This window comes from Nilaparvata lugens, chromosome 13, assembly GCF_014356525.2.
Source record: "Nilaparvata lugens isolate BPH chromosome 13, ASM1435652v1, whole genome shotgun sequence".
In the NCBI taxonomy this organism is placed as follows: domain Eukaryota; kingdom Metazoa; phylum Arthropoda; class Insecta; order Hemiptera; family Delphacidae; genus Nilaparvata; species Nilaparvata lugens.
Window position 1 is genome coordinate 24,078,396 of NC_052516.1, and position 24,849 is coordinate 24,103,244.

At 35.0% G+C, this 24,849-nt stretch overlaps 1 protein-coding gene across 1 annotated transcript; it reads right to left on the bottom strand.

The window, feature by feature from the left end:
* Window positions 1-206: 206 nt before the first annotated feature.
* Window positions 207-24,849, bottom strand: LOC111055628 (neuroligin-4, Y-linked). The gene is made up of 3 exons (XM_039440399.1): window positions 24,722-24,849; window positions 387-1,066; window positions 207-241 (listed from the first exon to the last, which is right to left on the bottom strand). Exons 2-3 carry the CDS (start codon window positions 850-852, stop codon window positions 207-209), a joined length of 501 nt encoding a protein of 166 aa, XP_039296333.1. The 5' UTR covers window positions 853-1,066; window positions 24,722-24,849.

The following is a 24,849-nucleotide window of genomic DNA, read 5'->3' on the forward strand; positions in this document are numbered from 1 at the left end:
CTTAGTGCGCTTGTAAAGGGCCAACTCTATCTACCAAATTTGAACGTTTTTGGTCCGGTAGATTTTTAGCTCTGTGAGTGAGTGAGTGAGTCAGTCAGTCAGTGAGTGAGTGCTATTTCGCTTTTATATATTATATAGATGAGCATTATATAATATGAATTGAAATAGGAAATCAATGGAATTGTTCTTTAAAATCCGCCTGGAAATTAGTTAAAGAACACACTGGAGGCTACAGGGAAACCTGCAAATCACAAATACTATAGACATAGTTTTTGTACAAAATTGTATTAATCATGATTAATCATTAAATAATCATGATTATAATATGAATAGAAATAGGGAATCAATAAACATATTTTTAGAGTAGTGTATGGTTGAGGTCCTACCTTGTGCTGGAGCGTAGATGTTGAGGTAGAGACAGTCCTCACTCTGATTCTGCAGGTAGGGCAGCAACCGCTTCAGGTACTCCAGACGTCCACGGGGCATCTTTTTCAGGGCTAAGGTCTCATTAGAGATATCGGGCAACCTCTGGGGACACACGGGGCTAAACCTATCGGCAACCTTCACTCCCGACCACAGGGCCCCCGTAACGGGGGGCATAAACCTTAGGGAACCTACAGGGGGGGACGCGTAGGGTATACCCTTAAAAACCTCCACCGCATCTAAATGGCGATTGTCGGGGGTCACAATGACCCCGCTGACGTCACCATATTTCGTGTGTATTGTCCTAGTAGCACTCAACGCCACACATAACTCGCTAAACGTGGCGAAAATCAACAACACCCAGAAATAATCCAACCTATTGTTTAATAGTAGATAGGCCAGCCCGTAACTACACACTGCTCCCCCCATTTTCTACCGGAATGCTAGCATCTGATTGGTTGTTGAACACCTAACATGAAACACTGGGATCGCCCCGCCCACTGCTAGGATCAACCAATTGCTGAGGTTTAATAAATGGGGGCTCTTTGGGGACATTTTGAAGGGATTTCATATTTCTGGGGCAACACTGGGGAAATGGGAAACACTGCCCTAGGATGTAGAATGTGGAGATGCCATAATGAATCTGAAACAAATGAAGAGAGAGATATTAATATTCAAACTCAATAAATTCAGAAGCACAACATTTTTAATAATATTATAATTATAATTCAAATAGAATCTTCAATCAAATAATATTTGAACAAGAATCTTACCAACTTTTTTTCCTACCTTTAATACATTAAAAATGTTAATCGATCGACAATTCGTAATTGTATCAGCAACTGAATAAATGAAAATAAATGAATAAATTCGAAGGTTACATCAAGAAGAGAATCCTGGATTCAACGAGAATGTCATAGAATCTTCTTCTTTCTTTCTTCTTCTCCTCCTCCTCCTCCTCCTCCTCCTTCTTCTTCTTCTTCCTCTTCCTTCTTCTTCTTCTTCCACTTATTCTTCTTCATCAATCTTAATTTCTCTCAAGGATTACTCTCATGTTTGCCTGTTTCTGATGTTAAAGAAGCTTTACAAAAAATCCAAATAGTACTTATAGTACATATCTATAATATATTATTATTATTATTATTATTGTATTAATAAATAAAAGGATGAACCAAAAAATATATAATCCACATTGAGGGTGATGACAAGCAGAAACCCTGAGTTCAATGTCAAGAACAAAGTCCCTCAGTACAAAATCCTACAAATTAGTCTGAGAATCTTGAAAGTCCGAATATTATCACCATGATATCCCGTATGAATGGGGTTGTCACAGAAACTTAGCAAACTGCTGCAGTCAACCCAATATCAACCAGATAATCTTATTCTTGTCACATTATCTTTGGCGATCTTTAACAAACACTAGAAACGTTCACTGGCTTAAGAGGAGGACTCGATCAATTGAAACCAAACTAAGACTCGGCCAAGTGAACAGTAGGTATTAATTGAACAGAAGTGGACCGAGAGAGGAAATGATTAAGAGAGGAAGAGAGTATGAGAAAGAAAGAACGAGAAAGAGGAAGAGAAATAGAGAGCCATTAAGAGAAAAAGACACAGAGTACGAGAAAGAAAGAGTGTGAGGGAGTAAGTGTGAGTATTATGATTATAATAATAACTTAATCAAATTTCCTAACAAATTATATTTAAACAAAAATTTTTCTGTTAGTGATAGTGAGAATGGGTGAGAGTGGAAGAGAGAGAGTGTTAGTGAGTGGAAGTGAAAGTGGGAGTGACAGGAATAAAGTGAGAGGGGTCATTCAAACAGGTACGGAATAGACAATGTCGGAACGCACTGGCCCGGGTTTACAAACAGAGGTGAACCCACTGAAAATTTGATTTCCTCCATGTCACGGCCAGGTACAAAGACCAGGAACAAATATTTGCGGGACAATTCTGGGTGGACCCCGGGTGGCTTGGAAGATCCGGTTGCTTTAGCGATGGTTGGACGGTGAGGGTGGATAAGGTGAGGAAGGAGATTAGAGAGAAAAGGAAGAGGATGGATGATGAAGAGGGTGGATAGGTTTAGGGGGTAGAAGAGGAGAATGAGGTAAGGAAGGAGATTAGAGAGGAGAGGAAGAGGATGGAGGATGATGGAGAGGGAGGAAAGGTTTAGTGGTGGAAAGGAGTGAGTGGATGAGGTTAGGTTGAAGGCTAGAGAGAGAAGGAACAGGATGGAATAGGGTAGGAAGAGGTAGATTAGTGTGGAGAAAGCAAGATAATAGTGCTACAGAGATGGCTAAGAAGTTAGATTAAACAATCCAATAGCATAAAGATTGGATTAGATTTATTTACGTTGATTACAATGTACTATGAACCTCGAATAGTATCATTGAGCTGATAATATCTATATTGTCATTAGAAAAATAATAATTCTTATTTTGATATCAGCATTATTGATGTTGCTGGAATTATATGAGAAGGGTGACTACTGTCCATTCAGATACGCACATTCAATATTGAATCACAATATATCAAGTACCTTTTTATATCATCACAAAACAACTAGTATCTATCCGCAAGAGCGATTTTCAAAAGTGAATTTTTGATTGAAACTGAGACAGAAGTGAATGCACATCCAAAAGTTGTCTCTCTCATATTATATCAGATAAACTCATATTCCCTATTCATGTTGACTACAATCTAATATCATGGAGAAACAATAGCATAAGTGGATATCCCATGGTATAGGGTGTTTATGTCACAACTTTTACTGTTATCTCAAGCTGATAGTCCACCTAGTTCTTTACTGTGAAGCTTTATGACGCTGGTAGTCTCTCATACTGTGCCGTTCATACTCTTTTACCCGGTCAAAACACTAAAAATCGACAATAATCGACAGTAATCGGCTTGAGATAACAGTAAAAGTTGCGACATAAACGCCCTATCCAATATCTACCCACGCTATTGTTTCTCTATGCTAATATGCTGGATGAGTCCTTGTTTCTAATTTGTAATAACTTATATCATATTTTTGACTAATAATTTTTACCAAAAATGTACTATAATAGCATATTATTATAATAGCGAAATATGATGATTCAAATTGAGTAATAATATAAATGATGCTGTGTTGAAGCTACATATACATACATGTGTTGTTGTAGTTGATATCCATATTAAATGAAAACGACTTGATATTGTCAGAACCACTAATTTATGGAACGATTTGAAATACTAGTTCAGTTAGTTACACCATTATCAGTCTTCAGTAAACTAAAAGCTCAAACATTAGGCTGCAGAATAAAAATATTGTGGGCGGAGCGATTAGCTGTTGACCAATAAAAGTAGAGCTCTACTGCCGTTGGTCGAGGCTAGAATACTTGTCAAGTCTTAGCCAGTGACATTAGATCTCACCCACACTATATGCTGCTCAGTGTTTGAGCTTCCAGTTTACTAGAGTTTGATTATAATGTAAGAACTGGAATTGATATCATGAAATTGAAATTGAAATTCTTTATTCTCCAAAAAAGATACAATACAATTATATTTGCATGTAAAAAAATACATTTCATGGAGGCTCCTCTTATGGGCACAGGCCACATTATTCCATTATTTATTTATTTATTTATTTATTAGAACAGTCACAAACACGATATTTGGAAAGAGAAACAGGCAATTGCCCAAAACTCCTTCAATTCCTTGATTTTGGTACATAAATAGTCCAAAGTGAGGTTAAGTTTAAAATTTCTGTTTTCACCAAAGATTAACACTCAGAGAATACGTATATGACTGATGAATTTTGAATTTCGAAGGGTTGATAAGAGCCGGAAATAACACTAAACAATCCGAAAGTTTCTATAATATTAGAATAAACTTGAAAATTTTGAGCAGAAAAATTAAAACTACTATCACTGCAACTATCAGCTGATTGTAATTACTATAATAATGTAATTATTATTTACTATAATAATAAAATATTAGAATACTATAGTCAGGTCCACGTTATAACTGCAGTGTTTAATTATCAGCAATGGTATTGCTATTCTTGTACATCATTCAACAAAGCAGATGAGGCTATCTCTTTCTCGCATTGTTCTGTTGCCAGATCGTCTTCAACAATGTAGAATTGATAATAAATTGACAATAATTTCACATCTTAATTATAAAAATTCATAATGAAACTATTGGAAAATATAATTTCTTGTTGAATAAAATATCATAGATTATTTTAAACATGAATAAACAGTTAATATTACATCAATAAACCTGTATCAGCTACCGTCTATAGAGTCATTGACAAGACAGAGGATCGGCAACGTTGCTCTGGTATCTTTCTCTACTACCATTATAACGTGGACCTCACTATAAGTTCACTATAGTGAGGTCCACGTTATAATGGCAGTGGATAAAGATAGAAGAATAGCGATGCCGATTCTGTGCATTAATTAATTATATAATTACACTGTTAAAAACATAATTGGCATCGTTGCGGACCTAGAAAAGGATAGTACCACCGGCTTTGTCGAATGATAGACAAGGATAGCAAAACCAAGTTGATCAAATACTGTCATTATAACGTGGACCTCACTATAGCGATTGATTATGATGTTACAACCTAATCAAGTATCATTATTCTATTATATGAATAGAAATGAAAATGAAAATCTCAGTACCTTTTTTTGAATTATTTTATCACAAATGGTAAAATAATTCAAAGAAAGTGTCCTGAGATTTTCATTTTTATATCTATTAATATTACAAGTGGCCCTAAACAGAAAAGAGACAATCATTATTTTATTATTTATTATAAAAAAGTTGAATATTATTCTATAAGACAACTGGAAAAGACCTGATAGACTCATCATGTTCATTCAATGAACTGTCTGCACTCGTTGACAATAATTACAATCTTTCTCATTCATCCAGAGCTGACAGTTTGGAGTGACCTCCACCACCATTTATAGCACTATATTACCGGGGAAGCATTATGAGGCTTCTCCCAGTAAACCTCTTATCAGATTCTGGTTGGCAATTTCTATATTGACCAGTTCCTCCTCTCCTCCTCACAAACCCCCCACCCCTCCTCATAAACACCCCTCTCTTCATATCACAAACCCCCACCTCTCTCCTAACAATCCCACCATCAACCAATTGCAACTCGATATTATCACCACCAAACTGAAACCGAAGAAAGTCAGATGAATCAACCACAGCCAGCGACCCACATCTCCCTCCAATCCTATTAGAAAGGCTTCACTATTATACAAGTTGCCCATTCTGCAAACTTGCACTGTACTGCGAAGCTCCTAGAATTAATGATAAATCGGAGTTTGATTGACTTGTTACGCAATATTATTTTCAAGTGAGTCGAAATGAACGAGAGTTGTTTAAATATGAAGATTTTAATTGAGAAATCATAATAAACTTCACGATTATCTACTACTAACCGTCAGGCTCGCTTCGCTCGTCATATCCGTCTAGCCAGGGGGCTCCGCTCCCTGGACCTCCGACTGGATCGTCCAAGCATGAGATCATATGTTAGGTCGATCCAATCGGGGTCCAGACTAAACGGATATGGCGAGCGAAGCGAGCCTGACGGCTAGTAATATAATATTCCCAGGAATAGCACTGATTGAAGTAGCAGTGCCCAATCAATTTTTCCGCGATAATGCATTTCAATCTTCAACTTGGTGCCAACCTAACAAAGTCAACTCAACTTAATGCCAACCTGACAAAATTATTAATTTAGTTACCAGTTAACAACTGTTTCGAAGAGGTACTCTCTCTAGATTATAGTTCTATGTTAACATATGGTATGGACATTTTTTCAATTATAATTAAGATAATAAGAAGAATATACATGCTAGAAGACGAACTCTAAACCCTTAAAAACCACCCTTAGAGTTAGAATATTGCCAAAAGATTCCTTAATGCGCCTCAAAAGGGCTAACTGAACATACTGTAAGGCTTTTCCTGGGGGAGTCACTCTCACCTCCAATGATAAGTCGATACACATATAAAGAATCAGATGTGGAATGTAAATAGTCCCACGTTTCTGGCCAAATCATGTAGTGCTGTATTTAAATGCTTCACGTTGGGTCGGCAAATTGTGTAAAGCGGTTTTTTACTCGCCTCACATACGTAGAGAACTAAAGGCAGGCATAACAGTGCCTAGAGAACTAGGCACTGAATCACCAGTGTCGAGGTTATAAATTTTGTAACTGCGTGCGTGGACGCTAAGTGTACACCAGACTGATTGGTTCACTACAAGATTCAATACAATTGGTCGGAATCGCAGGAGGCCTAAACACTCGCTCACCCTTGATTCTTCTTATGACAGATTGTATGGTGATAATTTTTATAAGTAGTGTAGCGATCGCTAAACACTGAATACGGATACCTTAAAATTACCTGTGATGAAAGAGCATACAAAATCATACAGGTCGAGCAAAAATCCCGATGTAGATATTTACGGGACTGCGTCTCTAATAAGTTCCGAAGATAAGATAGGGTACAAGGACCAGATATCGTTCGGAATATATTTTCAAGAACAGAGTCTTGTCGGGCAAGCTCTATTGTAGGAAATTATATGATCTCTGGCTGCATCTGCTGTACAGTTGATGTATTCGCTCCTAAGTCGAGGTTGGTAACAGATAAAAGCTGATATATGAGCAGGTAAGGACAGAGAATATATAATCCTGATCTGACCCCACTCACTACATCCACTGAGACCTGTTCCAATATCCAGCTTACTTCAATTATTTCAATGGTCGTATTCGATCGGTTCTTGATAATATAGAACGTGTCAGACACAATAATTGACATGCTCAAGAAATAATCGAACTCAGAAGACGAATTGACAAAATTGAAATATATTATAATAAAATATATGATCTCACAGTGCAGGTTCAAAATTTGATTAACAGATTGATAATAATTTAACATTAACAAAAATGATTAACAATTTTCTTGTACTTGCATGACACCATGCATGATTCAACAGAATTTTTACAATTGATAAAGTTTAACAGTTTGTGAAAAAATGGTGAAAATAAATTACAAAGTTTTAAAAAAATGCTCGGGGTCGTGGTCTGCAGCGGGGATAGTTAATCAACTACAAGTCTTATAAATCTATATTGAATAAATTCTAGGCTCTTAATGACTAATAAGCGCTTGTCGGCGTGGCCAATAATTTAACGAAGAAAATTTATATGTTCTGTACTGTAATACTTTTTCGAAGCGTAGATTGGGGCCCCTTTAAATTTTAAACTCACGTGAAACTCCTTGGCGGTCGTGGTTTTCTTCTTTAGATCAAAATCGTTTGATCGGCAGCGGGTCCAGCTTCGGTCCAGCACGTGGGGAATTTTAATTAAATATCTCCTCACAAATTAACTAAGGGATGATTTAACTTTAAACTCTTGAATTATCGATTGATGAAAAAAATTTACAAATAACAAATAGAATAGCCTAAATATTGGCTCACCAATAAAACATATAAGATCGAACGAAAATTTTACAAATAGGTCTTGGTAACTTTAACGAGATCTTAACGGTGAGGATTTCAAAAGGGAAGTGAAGTCTTTTTCTAAGCTTCTTGGCTAGAACTTCTTTCTGAGAATCCGTGTAATTAATTTGCATGAAAATTTGCCATTGGTAGAACGATTGTGACGTAGACATGACGTCAGTGGCAAGCAGTAAAATATAATTCCTATAATCACAATAATAATCCAATTTGTATAATTCTTAAACTACTTATTTTCTAGACATAGTTCCTCTTATACATTGTACAGGTGCTAGCATTTGTGATAAGGCAGGTTTGTTGTCTGATAACAGATTAACATATGTTGTTTTCAAACGATCACCTTTTGGTGCTATTTCTATGCACTATGATTGGCTTAGTTGCGGACCTAGAAAAGGATAGTACCACCGGCTTTGTCGAATGATAGACAAGGATAGCAAACCAAAGTTGATCAAATACTGTCATTATACGTGGACCTCACTATAGAGATTGATTATGTTGCAACAATCTAATTAAGTATACTTATTCTTTAAATAGGAATGAAAATAAAAATCTCAGTACCTTTTTTTTGAATTATTTTATCACCAAAGGTGAAATAATTCAAAAAAGGGTACTGAGATTTTCATTTTTATTTATATTACAAGTAGCCCTATACAGAAAAGAGGCAATCATTTTTCTATTATTTATTATAAAAATAGTTGACTATTATTCTATAAAGCAACTGGAAAAGACCTGATAGACTCCATTAAGTTCATTTATTGAACTGTCAGCACTCGTTAACAATAATTACAATCTTTCTCATTCATCTAAAGATGACAGTATTAAGTGACCTCCACCACCATTTATAGCACTATATTACCGGCGAAGCATTATGAGGCTTCTCCGAGTAAACCTCTTATCAGATTCTGGTTGGTGATTTCTATATTGACCAGTTCCTCCTCTCCTCCTCACAAACCCCCCACCCATCCTCATAAACACCCCTCTCTTCATATCACAAACCCCCACCCCTCTCCCAACAATCCCAACATCAACCAATTGCAACTCGATATTATCACCACCAAACTGAAACCGAAGAAAGTCAGTTGAATCAACCACAGCCAGCGACCCACATCTCCCTCCAATCCTATTAGAAAGGCTTCACTATTATACAAGTTGCCCATTCTGCAAACTTGCACTGTACTGCGAAGCTCCTAGAATTAATAATAAATCGGAGTTTGATTGACTTGTTACGCAATATTATTTTCAAGTGAGTCGAGATAAACAGAAGTTGTTTAATATGAAGAAGTTTCTGAATAATTGAATAAAAAAATCATAACCTTTATGATTATCTATTATGAAAGTTAATACTACTATAAATATGAGTCATAACAAAATGAAAGTTATCATAATTGAACGAATATCCAAATTAAATTCTGTAATTGACCCCAAAGACTTCTGCTACTGAAAATATTGACAACTGGGTGAACAGCTAGATGGAGATTCGGATTAAATTACACTATTTGATTTGGATTTTCGTTTAATAACTTTTTGTATAGTTGAGAAGTTGATATTGTGGTATATTCATATTGAATGAAAAAGACTAAGAAATTGTCAAAAACCACAGATTTATTGATACTTAGAAAGACAGGTTTCGGTTATTACACCATTGTCAATCTCTGATGAACTCGTTTAATAACGAGTTATAAATCTTCTCTAAAGATACGTTTAATAATCCTATTATATTAAGCGAGCACTTTCTCTATTTATATATCTGGTTATTTTTATATCTGGCTATTTTTATATTTGGTTATTTATGTTCAACGGATCTCGAAAACGGCTCTAACGATTTTCACGAAATTTGGAACATAGTAGTTTTGTGATATGAAAATTCGATTGCACCAGGCTTCATCCTTGAAGAAACTCGCTGAACGACATTAAAAGGGTAATATTCATCCATGGCTGGAACAGCTGTGGATAGTTAAAAAGTGAGTGGGCGAGTGAGTATGTGATTCATAAGATGACATATAGCCGGCTGTGAAATATGAACACGATAATTTTAGAGAATTGTGTTCTGTTTATCAATAATAAGAAATATGGTGTGGTACACCACACAACTTTCCTTGCCCATTGAACTGTGAGCCTCATTCTAAACGAGAATAATTAGGGGAATAACATAATGACGATTGGCGGCAACATATTTGAAACTACGATCAGACTACTGTATATGTGTATATATAATTGTTTTAGAGTACTTTTTCCTTTGTGTAAATTGTGAAATTGGATGATTTTTTCCAAAGTCGTCGAAACAGCTGTTCTAAAGATGAAATACTCGACTATGTGTTCTTTTTATAAACTGCTATACCTACCTATTTCATACACGAGAAGGAGTTCACAAAGTCCATTTCTCAAGGATGGGGTGGACCCCCCATTAGTTCCATTAGTTTCCCAGGAGAGAGACTCGTGCCAGTTGATAGAGCTGATAAATATCTACACAGGGTATGAATTTGAAATAAATCAGTCAAGTCATTTTTGAGAAAATCGTGAGAAACATGGTTTTTCAGTAATTATCTGCCATTTTTCTCAAGAATATTACGGAGCTCCTGTAATTTTCCCAAAAATGAGACTCATGTCAGTTGATAGGGCATATGAATAGCTAACAATGGTATCAATTTGAAGAAAATTATTGAAGCCGTTTTCGAGAAAAACGTGAAAAACATGGTTTTTTTAGTATTTATCCGCCATTTTTTCCGCCATCTTGAATTGAATTTCTTATCGTCGGTATAGTTCAAAATTTCAAGTCAATCGGTCAATTAGGAATGGAGTTATCGTGTTCACAGACATACACACACATACACACATACACATACACACATACACACATACATACATACACACCACATACACACATACAACATACACACACACAGACCAACACCCAAAAATCATGTTTTTGGACTCCGGGGAGCTTGAAACGTATGGAAAACTTGAAATTGGGGTACTTTATTTTTTTTTTGGAAAGCAATACTCTCCTTACCTATGGTATAGTAGGGCAAGAAAAGTAAAAAAATGAGCGAAGCTCGTTGTCTCGATTTTATAAATAATCTCTCATTGATTACCATGCTACTGCTTCTTGGAAAGTCACGATTTCATAGAACTTAATTGCTATGATAAAAATGAAGTGGAGAGCCGTGGAGATACCAGGTATGTAGGTGTTCTTGGAGTTATACAATAAACATAATAGCTATTATACTGTATTGTTAATTACAACTATTCGTATATTATGTAGAGATACTAACCTATCGATGAAGCAAGTAGGCTACTAACTAGTGGACGTTCTCAAGCTCCGGTGAATTCTATTTTTCAATAAGATAAACTAATTTTCAAAACTCTTTATTTCTTCACTATCCTTACCTGTTAAGTTCTCATACAGTTTCATCTTAATAATTTAATCGAGATTCACCCTTACTCACAGGCAATAGCCTATGTAAGGGTATTTCTCATATTCTGTATTATTTGTACAGAACAACAAATTGTTACTATTGTTACTATAGTCTTTATTATGCTATGCTTATGAATTTCATGTTATGTTGTAGTAGTACTGTATTTAATGTTGTGCTGTGCAATATACATGAATTTTGTGAAGTGTTGAAGAGAATAAATCACAAAATAGATTGATTTGATTTTGATTGACTGGGGAATACAGTTTGGAATTTCTTGAACTATTGTTGTAGGTTTATGGAGGATATAAAACTTGCAAAACTCGTGGTATTTGTGAGAAATTTTATAACATTATATTCTCGGTTCAAGAACTTCGGTATTCTACTCCAAGAGCTTGAGTATTCCTCCAGATTCTTCATTTTAGTGTTCATTAATTTGACTGACTATTGAATTCGATAGAATGAGCTCGACCCGGTATTATATTGAGTACACCATTGACAGAGTTTGATGTGAGATAGGACAAGAAAATAGGATAGAAGGTCAGGAATAAGTCAAGAAATAAAATGAGAATGAGAAAAATGAATTGGACAAGGAATAGGAGGAGGATAAGACAATAAATAGAACAAGGGATAGAACGAGGATGAGAAAAATAAATGGGACAAGGCATAGGACGAGGATGATGAAAATAAATAGGTCAAGGAGTCAAGAGATAGGACAAGGATTAAGACAAGGATGAGATGAATAAATAGGACAAGGAATAGGACGAGGATAAATAAAATAAATAGGACAAGGAATAGCACGAGGAAAGATATGATAAATAGAACAAGGAATAGAACGAGGAAAGATAAGATAAATAGAAGAAGGAATGGAACGAGGAAAGATAAGATAAATAGAAGAAGGAATGGAACGAGGAAAGATAAGATAAATAGAAGAAGGAATGGAACGAGGAAAGATAAGATAAATAGAAGAAGGAATGGAACGAGGAAAGATAAGATAAATAGAAGAAGGAATGGAACGAGGAAAGATAAGATAAATAGAAGAAGGAATGGAACGAGGAAAGATAAGATAAATAGAAGAAGGAATGGAACGAGGAAAGATAAGATAAATAGAAGAAGGAATGGAACGAGGAAAGATAAGATAAATAGAAGAAGGAATGGAACGAGGAAAGATAAGATAAATAGAAGAAGGAATGGAACGAGGAAAGATAAGATAAATAGAAGAAGGAATGGAACGAGGAAAGATAAGATAAATAGAAGAAGGAATGGAACGAGGAAAGATAAGATAAATAGAAGAAGGAATGGAACGAGGAAAGATAAGATAAATAGAAGAAGGAATGGAACGAGGAAAGATAAGATAAATAGAAGAAGGAATGGAACGAGGAAAGATAAGATAAATAGAAGAAGGAATGGAACGAGGAAAGATAAGATAAATAGAAGAAGGAATGGAACGAGGAAAGATAAGATAAATAGAAGAAGGAATGGAACGAGGAAAGATAAGATAAATAGAAGAAGGAATGGAACGAGGAAAGATAAGATAAATAGAAGAAGGAATGGAACGAGGAAAGATAAGATAAATAGAAGAAGGAATGGAACGAGGAAAGATAAGATAAATAGAAGAAGGAATGGAACGAGGAAAGATAAGATAAATAGAAGAAGGAATGGAACGAGGAAAGATAAGATAAATAGAAGAAGGAATGGAACGAGGAAAGATAAGATAAATAGAAGAAGGAATGGAACGAGGAAAGATAAGATAAATAGAAGAAGGAATGGAACGAGGAAAGATAAGATAAATAGAAGAAGGAATGGAACGAGGAAAGATAAGATAAATAGAAGAAGGAATGGAACGAGGAAAGATAAGATAAATAGAAGAAGGAATGGAACGAGGAAAGATAAGATAAATAGAAGAAGGAATGGAACGAGGAAAGATAAGATAAATAGAAGAAGGAATGGAACGAGGAAAGATAAGATAAATAGAAGAAGGAATGGAACGAGGAAAGATAAGATAAATAGAAGAAGGAATGGAACGAGGAAAGATAAGATAAATAGAAGAAGGAATGGAACGAGGAAAGATAAGATAAATAGAAGAAGGAATGGAACGAGGAAAGATAAGATAAATAGAAGAAGGAATGGAACGAGGAAAGATAAGATAAATAGAAGAAGGAATGGAACGAGGAAAGATAAGATAAATAGAAGAAGGAATGGAACGAGGAAAGATAAGATAAATAGAAGAAGGAATGGAACGAGGAAAGATAAGTAAACAAGAGAGATGAAGAGTGTTGATGATGGAATTAGAGGATGAAGACAGAGAGAGAGATTGATTGTTGATTATGATGAAATTAGAGGATGAAGACAGAGAGAGAGATTGATTGTTGATGATTATGAAATTAGAGGATGAAGACAGAGAGAGAGAGAGAGAGAGAGATTGATTGATTGATTGAGTACTTTATTCATGTGGATTGCAATATATACTGGCTTATACACTTATATACAATAGCTTACAATACAGCAAAATTATAGATGAATTTACATAATATAGACTAAGAAAATTAATAAGAATTATTGAACTGTTCATGATATGAAAAAGCAATATGTAATATAATAACTATAGATTATTATATTGTAGTGCATCTACAGAAATTGGCGGAGCTTTGGACATATCAATGCCCATTCTTCGGAAAGAATATTAAAAATATCCTCCCCACTAACTCTCTACAAAAACGTTAATTTCATTAATGAAACTAAGGATTTATTTATTGGAGGAAATATTGTAAAAGTCTTAATTGATATGAATATTTGTGTGTAATACGAAAGTTGTGTGTATATTTTTTTCTTCAAAATTTTCTGAAATAACTTAATTTATTCAAAGTGCGGTGATATTAAGTGCAAAATTTGACTATAATTTGGTATTTTAATCATTCTAAATTCAAAATTTCTAGCTAATATATATTCTTGGACAGAACTTTGAACATTAAATTTCCTCAGTGAGAACATAACCTATTTTTTCGGACAATTTCATTATTAATCAAAATTTGGGAACAGAATAGTTTTGGGCTATGCCTGTTGTTCTATCCCGATCATATCCATATGATTTGTAATTATATCAACGAATAAAAAAATAAATATTTAAGAAAAAAAAACAGAAAATTGATAAAGTAAAATAATTATATAGGTAGATAAGATCAGATTATTGATTAATAAAATGAAGTAGGCTGAAAGTAGATCAGGGTTATCAACAAGAAGGAGAGAGAGAGATTGATTGATTGATTGATTGAATACTTTATTCATGTAGATTATAATATATACTGGCTTATACACTTATATACTATAGCTTACAATACAGCAAAATTATAGATGAATTCACATACTAAGAAAATAATATTATTGAACTGTATATGATATGAAAAAGCAATTTGTAATATAATAACTATAGATTATTATATTGTTATTCATCTACATAAATTGACGGAGCTTTGGACATATCAATGTCCATTCTTCGGAAAGAATATTAAAAATATCCTCCCCACTAACTCTCTACCAAGACGTTAATTTCATTAATTAAACTAAGGATTTATTTATTAATGGAAATATTGTAAAAGTTTTAATATTGATATGAATATTTAAGAGGAAAAAACAGAAAATTGATAAAGTAAAATAATTATATAGGTGGATAAGATCAAACTATTGATTAATAAAATTAAGTAGGCTGAAAGTAGATCAGGGTTATCAACTGTTATCAACAGGATTATCAACAAGAGAGAGAGAGAGAGAGAGGGTGTAAGAGAGTGAGTGATAGGGTAAGAGAGAGTGAAAGAGATTGAATTAGAGTGGGAGAGGTTGATAGAGATAGGAAGGAAAAGGGAGAGAGAGTGAGTGTGTATGTGTTTGAGGGAGAAATGTGAGGAGACAGGCGATAAACTGGACCGAGCAGAGGAAGATTGACAGAGCTACAGGCTGATTTGAGAGAGGAGTGTTAAAGATAAGGATGTGATGTTGAAGAGAGGGTGGTAGAAGAGGTGAAGGAGGAGAGGGAATAGAAAAGAGATAAAGAATAGTGATGAGAGATGCAAGAACTCCTCTCCACATCTTAGCTGCCTCCACACCCCTCAAGCATGGAAGGGTCGATGACCATATTTGTCGATCTGCTCTACATTTTCTGAACTTTTTCAGATGGAGAAGAATAAGGGAAAAAAAGGAGAAGAAGAAGGAGAAGGAGAAGAAGAAGAAGAAGAGAAGAAGAAGAAGAAGAAGAAGAAGAAGAAGAAGAAGAAGGAGAAGAAGAAGAAGAAGAGAAAGAAGAAGAAGAAGATGAAAAAGAAGAAGATGAAAAAGAAGAAGAAGATGAAAAAGAAGAAGGAGAAGAAGAAGAAGAAAAAGAAGAAGAAGAAGAAGAAGAAGAAGAAGAAGGAAAAGGAGAAGAAGTGAGAGAAATTGGGAGTGAAGAATATGAAGTAGAGAGAAAAAAGGAGAAGAAGAAGAAGACAGGAGAAGAAGAAGAGAAGAAGAAGAAGACAGGAGAAGAAGAAGAAGAAGAAGAAGAAGAAGAAGAAGAAGAAGAAGAAGAAGAAGAAGATGCAGAAGAAGAAAGAGTAGAGTATGAAGAAGAAGGAGAAGAAGAAGAAGAAGATGCAGAAGAAGAAAGAGTAGAGTATGAAGAAGAAGGAGAAGAAGAAGAAGAAGAAGAGAAGAAGAAGAAGAAGAAGAAGATGCAGAAGAAGAAAGAGTAGAGTATGAAGAAGAAGGAGAAGAAGAAGAAGAAGAAGAAGAAGAAGATGCAGAAGAAGAAAGAGTAGAGTATGAAGAAGAAGGAGAAGAAGAAGAAGAAGGAGAAGAAGAAGAAGAAGATGCAGAAGAAGAAAGAGTAGAGTATGAAGAAGAAGGAGAAGAAGAAGAAGACAGGAGAAGAAGAAGAAGATGCAGAAGAAGAAAGAGTAGAGTATGAAGAAGAAGGAGAAGAAGAAGAAGATGCAGAAGAAGAAAGAGTAGAGTATGAAGAAGAAGTAGAAGAAGAAGAAGATAAAGTAGAAGAAGAAGAAGATGCAGAAGAAGAAAGAGTAGAGTATGAAGAAGAAGGAGAAGAAGTAAAAAGTTGAATGTTTAAGAAGATAGATAGAATAAATTGTGAATTTTTCTGTATGTTGTATTCATAATAATCATTGTAAATGGGTGAAAGATGATAAAATTAATGATGGAGAGTAGAGAGGTAACTCATATTGCAACTGCAAAGAGTCAATGAGGAAACAAGACAAAGAGAGATGAAGGAGATGGTGATGAAGAAGAAGAAGAAGAAGAAGAAGAAGAAGAAGAAGAACATGTTTCACTCGTCTCCCCATTCAGTCTCCCTAAGCCGACAATTCCGATGCAAATCTAAAACCTTTTCTTCTCCCTCCAACTGCACTTCCCACTAATTCTCTCCTTCCCTCTCTCCAACCATCCCTTCCAGCATCATTTTCCTTCATTCTTTTGTATTGAACTCAGCCCAGCCATCATCTTATCGATCCTTATCACTATGATCAGCTTACTCTGTTCCTCTGCTACTTCTCATTCGACATCTCAACCTAATGTGATAAAACCACTCGATGCAACTTACCATACACTGGCCCGGTTGCTCAAAAGCTGATTAAATTTTAATCGTGTTCAATTCCACGAGCACCAATCAGAGAAACCCAACCTATAGTAAGGTCCACGTTATAATGGCAGTGGATGAAGATGGGAGAATAGCGATGCCAATTCTCTGCATTAATTAATTATATTTGTACACTGTCAAAAACATAATTGGCATCGTTGTGGACCTAGAAAAGGATAGTACCACCGGCTTTGTCGAATGATAGAAAAGGAAAGCAAAACCAAAGTTGATCAAATACTATCATTATAAGGTGGACCTCACTATAGTGTGATACTACCATAAGATGCAACTTACAATACTCTGGCCCGTTGCACAAAAGCTGATTGAATTCTAATCGTGATTAATTCCACGAGCACCAATCAGAGAAGCCCAACCTAGTGTGATATAACCATAAGATGCAACTTACCATACAGTGTGCCCGGTTGCACAAAAGCTGATTAAATTTTAATCGTGATTAATTCCACGAGCACCAATCAGAGAAGCCCAACCTAGTGTGTTATTACTATAAGATGCAACTTACCATACAGTGTGCCGGTTGCACAAAAGCTGATTAAATTTTATCTTGATTAATTCCACGAGAACTAATCAGAGAAGCTGGTTTATCAGAAAGGCATTTTCTGATTTGTTCTCGTGGAATTAATCACGGTTAAAATTTAACCGGCTTTTGTGCAACCAGGCCAGTGTATCCAATGAACCTAGAATACATCTCACTCCAGGTGCATTGAATTTATCCAAAGTGAATTGAATCGAATTATTTATATATATTAATATTATATAATTATTATATAATTGAATCGAATTATATTTTTCATTATATTGCCTAATGGTCGAAACTAGTTGTTGAACTATTTTAAAGTTATTTACAAATAAAGGGTACTTCAAGATTTTTATCTAGCTAGACAATTTTTAATCGATTTGATCAACATAATCTGATTTGTTGACATGACATGATAATCCTCCTAAACTAGAGTATATCATAATTTTCAAAGTTGATCTTTATTTGACAATATTTCGAATGATTTTAGTGAGTGTTATTTTGTTATTCAATTTGGTTTGTATATAATCTAAATAATATTTTTTTGTTTTCAAATGTTTGAACAGAAAATCGAACCTGAATTCAAGTGTATGGAACATAACCTACTTTCTGGACTATTTATAGTGTATAAATCAAAATTCGGGAAAGAAACAGTTTTGGGCTGTGCCTGTTAGTACTTCTCCAATCATTTAAAAAAATTGTGTTCGTTTTATCAAAAGTCAATTAATTAATAACGAGCGAAGCTCGGTGCCCCGATATCATATAATAACCAATAATAAAGATTGAATGTGAATCTATAATTTTGTATAATATACTGTATAAGCTATAGTGTGGTCCACGTTATAATGGCAGTGGATAAAGATAGAAGAATAGCGATGCCGATTCTCTGCATTAATTACTTATATTTCTACACTGTCAAAAACATAATTGTCATCGTTGTGGACCTAGAAAAGGATAGTACAACCGGCTTTGTCGAATGATAGACAAGGATAGCAAAACCAAATTTGATCAAATACTGTCATTATAACGTGGACCTCATTATTAAGCCCTATAGCGAAACCGTTGTTGAAAAAGTTACCTTGCTCTTTATGAAATTGAGAATGAATTCTCCTTCTCCTTTCCCTTCTCCTCCTCCTCATCATCCTCCTCCTCCTCCTCCTCCTCCACCCCCTCCACATCCTCATTCTATTTCAGAAGAAGGTGTCCTCCTCCCAATCCTCCTTCTTTCCACTTTCTCCACTTTCTTTTATCCTCCTCCTTCTCACCCTTCTTCTCCACCATCTCTTCATCATCCTTTTCCTCCGCCGCCACTCATCACAGTCCTCCTGCTCCTCCTCATCCCAGTCCTCCTCTTCTTCCTCCTTCTCCTCCTCCTCTTCCTCCTCTTGCTAATCATCACCATCCATCCTCCAAACCCCTTCAAATTCCAACCATTGTCCTTGCAACCATCCCAATTCAACGTGCATCACTGCATCACTCTCCCGTTCATCAAACAGCCCAATAGGCTACTCTTCCCTATTCTGATAATACTATTCCGATAACCACAGACTTCCCGAACATTTCCCGAGCCTTCCTTGGAAGATCGTTACCTGAGCATACCTCCTTTTAGAGATCGTTACCTGGAAATACTTACCTTCATAGATCCTTTACCTTGACATACCTTTCTCAAGACATCGTTCAGGGCCTTATCGTAGACTACTCAGTTCTCACCATAGTCCTCAATGTTGTTATATACATAATGAATGGAAAAGACTAAGAAATTGTCAAAAACCACAGATTTATTGATACTTAGAAAGACCGGTTTCGGTTATTACACCATTGTCAATCTTTGATAAACTGAACTACACAAAAAGTAATATACATAAATACTATATTGTACATAGAAATATTGTAACATACATAAATAAAGAAATCTAACCTAATCTAATCTAATATAATCTAGTCCTGCCTTGCAAATACAAACAATGCTGGTATTTCTATAAATCTATCAAATATATAATTCTATCCACTCAGTTTTCCTCTAGGAATACTGAAATTATTGAAAAACAATGGAGGTTTATAAAATGACTGACAGAGTTACGAATGAGGAGATATTCTAGAGGGCAGTGAAAAAGATATCTCTTCTGAATTTTCTCAGGGACAGACACGACATTCTTGGAGTATTCACGCAATAAGACACGACAAGTACTCTGGAAGGTACAGTTGATAGACAGAAAGATCGTATTTTTTTTCATTTCATTTTTTGTTTCATCCCACTGTCCACCTATGAAAGGGGTATGAGGATTTGTCAATTATAATCTAAATCGTCAATCTTTGCATTTCATAATGCAAGAAAAATTCCTCACTGGAATAAGGACAAACCTGCAACAACTCCTCCTTCACCTTAATTCTGAACTTTCCACCTGTAAGAGCCTTCACGCTTGTTGGCAATGATTTATAAAGCAGAATTCCTGCACTGTTTACCCCCCTATCATACATACCAGTTCGATGAATGTCATCTCTGAGGTTTTGTCTATATCTGGTATTGTATGAGTGGAACAACTCTCCTGTATTGAACCTATCTTTATTCTTATCAATAAAACAAAGAGACTCCAAAATATATACAACTGGTAGTGGGAGAATTTTTATTTCTTTGAAATAACCTCTACAACTTGCTCTGATAGATTCACCCACCATCACTCTAACTGCCCACTTTTGAGTCCGAAATATATGTATTGCATGAGTTGAATTGCCCCAAAATATAACACCGTATGAAAGAAGAGAATGGAACATAGCAAAATAAACACTTCTAAGCGTTCCTGCATCCAGCAATTTCTTCACGGTTCTAAGAACAAATAATGCCGAGTTTAGTTTGCTTTTTAGTTGGTCTAAATGAGGTCGCCAGGAGAGTTCAGAGTCCAGCACTACTCCAAGTACCTTTGCCTCGTTTGCTGAACCTATGTTTCGATCTCTCGTATCCAATACTGCTTCCCGAGCCGTTCTGAATGAAATCTGCATAGTCTTATTGTAATTTAGTACCAACATATTTGAGGCCAGCCATTCTTCTCCGGGGTAAGCGGCCCCGGCTACAGTACTCAAGAAAAATGATAATTTAAGACAATATAAGGAAATATTGAAGAAGTTTTGGGCAATAGCCTTGTTTTTCTTTTCTGACTACTGTATTGTTTATTTTATCAAATAAATAAATAAATGACGGAAGATCTGGGTGCTATGACCTATATACAATGGGAACGAGTAGCAATGGGCTAATTTAGAAGGGAGGCTGCCAACCAATCAAACGATAAAGCTGGAATAAGAAGAATAGAAGTTTTAGAGAACTCTTATCATTTTATTATAAGACAACAAAAATAGTGCGGTTCACGTTATAATGGCAGTGGAGAGAGATAGAAGAACAGCCTTGTCGATTCTCTGCCTTGCCCTGTCTTCTAGAAAGGATAGCTGTTACCGGTATATCACATCCAATATTAACTATTACTTATTGTCTAAATGATCAATTATATTCTATTTGTCAAGGAAATGTAATATGTTCCAATGATTGAATAATAAATTTCCATAATTGAGATTTCTTTTTGTTGGTAAATTATAATTATTTCTTCATTGTTAAAAACGTTCTGACAACGTTGCGGACCTAGAAAAGGATGACGTCATCTGCTCTCTTCGAATAATAAGTAAAATGATAATAATAATGATTATGATAGACAAGGATAGCAACACCAATGATAATCAAATACAGCCGTTATAATATCGTAGACCTCACAATAATAGTAGGTACAGTATAATATTTGGACAACTGAGTAATGAGTAAATACCATTACAAAATAAAATGCAATGCCAATTGAGTATTTGCATCTCGAGGTACTAAACCTGTTTCAGATGGTGATATAAAATTGATTACAAAACTATAGCGCTAAAATGTAGTTACTGAGGCCGACAGTCGCATATGAAGTGGTGACACATATTACATAACAGTATCGATGATCTATCAATTTTAGCTTCGAAGTATATTGTACAATATTTTTATATACAACTCTACATGAGAATTCTAAGAAAAGTATCTATATTCTAACATTCCATTACAAATCTCTTGACATCTCTCAAAAACCTTGATCGTATCTTGCACTGCCTTATCTCCAAGGGCAGCAGGTTATAGAACTTTGGAGCCAAATAAGAAAAAAATTTCATGAAGTGACTTTTATTTGGCTTAGGTATACAAGCTTCGTATTTATTTAACTATTAACTTCGTATTATTAACTTGAAACTAAATTAGTAAATTGAAGAAGTTTTGGGCAATAGCCTGTTTTTTCTTTTCCGATCATTGTATTGTTTGTGCTAACCTAATAGTGATTTTCTATAATCACTTCATGAAATTCATTTGATGTAGTTTAGGGATATTTCAAAACATCTCACCTAAAATAAAAATATTTGAAGACCTGGATGGATTCTGTAATGACCCGTCTTCTCACTCACAAAATTTTCAACAAATTCCTGGACGTGGAAATTTATCCTCAGGTTTTGCATCATTAGAAACTAATAAAACCAACAAGCTTGAAGACGGATATTATTCCGCTCGATTTCCCCAGCTATACTTGAGTTTTTTCGAGTGAAGTCGGTTAAACGTAGTACTTAACGGTTCTTGAAAACAAACTGATTCAAGGAAAGGTTTGATTGTCCGGCAGCCAGCTCTTTGAAACATTATCTTGATTAGAGTTACTTCATATTATAGAAACAGTAATTCATTCTGATCTGCTCCAACGTGATTGGTCGAACGCTAATTTGGCTAAGAGCGTTGAGATTCTTCCGATAGGATAAAACCGAAGGTTATCACAGATAAACTATTTTCCAGAGAATGCTCAATCTACTTAGGTTTTCAATCCAGTTCGTCAACCAGATTTCTTAGGGTGAAAAATCTAAGGCGAGTGAATAATTCAAGTTTATTTACGCATTTTCAAAGTATATACAGTGGAACTAATAAATAAGTATTCTTTCATCCCGATTTTCTGAGGAGACGTAAGAGTTCGCAAGTTTATATTGAACTTAGTTGAAGTACACCTCTTGGAAAATCAAGAGTGGAAACTCAAAATATTATAATTTTTCTTAGAATTCACACCTCCCAAGATTCTTGAAGTATTCTCTTGAATAAGAGATCTCAAATTGTGAGAATACTTCATGGAATTCCAAGACTTCACTGATGTACTTCAAGCTCTCTGCATTTGTAATTTGACCTGGTAAGGCGGTTTTACAATATTCACTTGGTGTGGACTGGAATAATTATCATCTCTCGATATTGTACGTTATATGTAATATTTATATGCGTTTCTATAAATCTATAATGAGAAAAAGGAAAGAACTGGCTTTTACACGTATGTGGGATGGGAAATTTATGAATGACGCATCATCACGTCTGAACTTCTGGACTGATTAACTTTAAATTTTGCATATAGATTCTTAATTTACCAAGAATACTTATATGCCTATTTCAAATTCTTCAAAATTACAGCAGGTCATGTTCCCAGTTTGTCAATTTTTTCAACATTGCGAAGCACGGGTTACTTGCAAGTCTTCTTTGATATAATAAAGGAATGAACTGGCTTAGGCCTATACACGTATGGGATTGAAAATTCATGGATGACGCATCATCACGTCTGAACTTCTGGACTGATTAACTTTAAAGTTTTCATATTGATTCTCAATTTACCAAGAATGGTTATAGACCTATTTTCAGTCTATGAAGATTTCAGTATGTCAAGTTTTCAGTTTGTCAAGTTTTAGATAAGACCCTTGCGGAGCACGGGTTACCTGCTAGTAAATAATAATAGTGCAATACATATTTTGCCTTCGAAAGTTACATAGTATGCATATAAGTTTCGTTCTCCAAATCGTCTCTATAGTAAAGTCCACGTTATAATGGCAGTGGAGAAAGATAGAAGAACAACGTTGCCGATCCTCAATCTTGTTGGTGACTTCTATGGACGGTAGCTGAAACAGGTTTTTTGATGTAATATTAACCCTACACAGACACACTTACTTTATGCTAACACAGTAGACACACTGGGGTGTTGAACACCCCAATTTAATCTTGCACTTTTCTTTGAGAAATATGAGAAAAACAAGTAGTTAGACCTAACTTCATCATTTCTTAATCATTTTTGTTCCAAGTGCATACAGAAACCAAAAGTAAAGCACTGCTTATCAATATTAATACCAATTTAAAAGTACGTATGTTCCGCCTGAGTGTTGGAACTCCTGATCCGGTTTGAACGAATGGCTTGATCATTGCCAATGACAACTTCATCAAAAACTCAAGTCTCTTCATTTTATTGTTTCGAATCTCAAGTTGTAGAGAATCATAGCATTCATTCCAATATGATCCATCATCCCATGCCACATTCGTAGTGAGAATACAAGTTAATGATTATAATAAAAGTGTTTGATAAAAGTCCTATGTGGAAGATACTCTGGGGTGTTAGACACCCCAAACGAAGAACAAGATGAGCGGTGACCTTGTAGAATGCTATTACTGACTGAAAGTGGTGGAGAGTAGTAGACAATACTACAAACCTAATTTAGACTGGGCATAAATTCCTATCTGTTTGATATTGTCAACTGCAGAACAGAAAAAAAAATCCCTGGGGTGTGAAACACCCCAGTGTGTCTCCTTAGTGTTGACTGTTTATTCTAATTTAAAATGATCAATTATATTACTCTATTCAAGCATGAAATAATATTTTTCAATAATTTCATAATGAATTTTCATAATAAAGATGGAATATCTTGTTCATTAATTATTAATCCCACATTGTTAAAAGGCAACAGAGCACAGCGAGAAAGAGATAGTGCTATCCGCTTTGTTGAATGATAGACAAGGATAGCAATACCATTGCTAATCAAACACTGCCATTATAACGTGGACCTCACTATAGAGGTGTTCTAGCAGCGCAGCTGTAAGCAGGTAGCTCTTGACGCAGTCTCATAGCTGAGAGCTTCCTGTTTATAGCTGCGCTGCTCAGCAGCGCAGCTGAGAAATTTCACCTTAAGGTTTGAGGTTATGTTGACCCAATTTTCAATTTTATCCAATTTCTATCTAAAAAAACCCACTCAACCTCCAAATTCCAATCATTATCTAATCAAAATACGTATTTCAACAATTAACGAACATAGATAACAGTCACAGATTCAAAATAATAGAGGTTTCTCATAAAACTACTCACCACATTTTAAAACGAAGTACGTGATTTGCACAAATTTGACAATAAAGTTTATGTAGTAAAATCACATTTCACTTGGACTCCTATCACTGATTACGGTTTATTGTTAATTATTGAACGATAATTAAGTA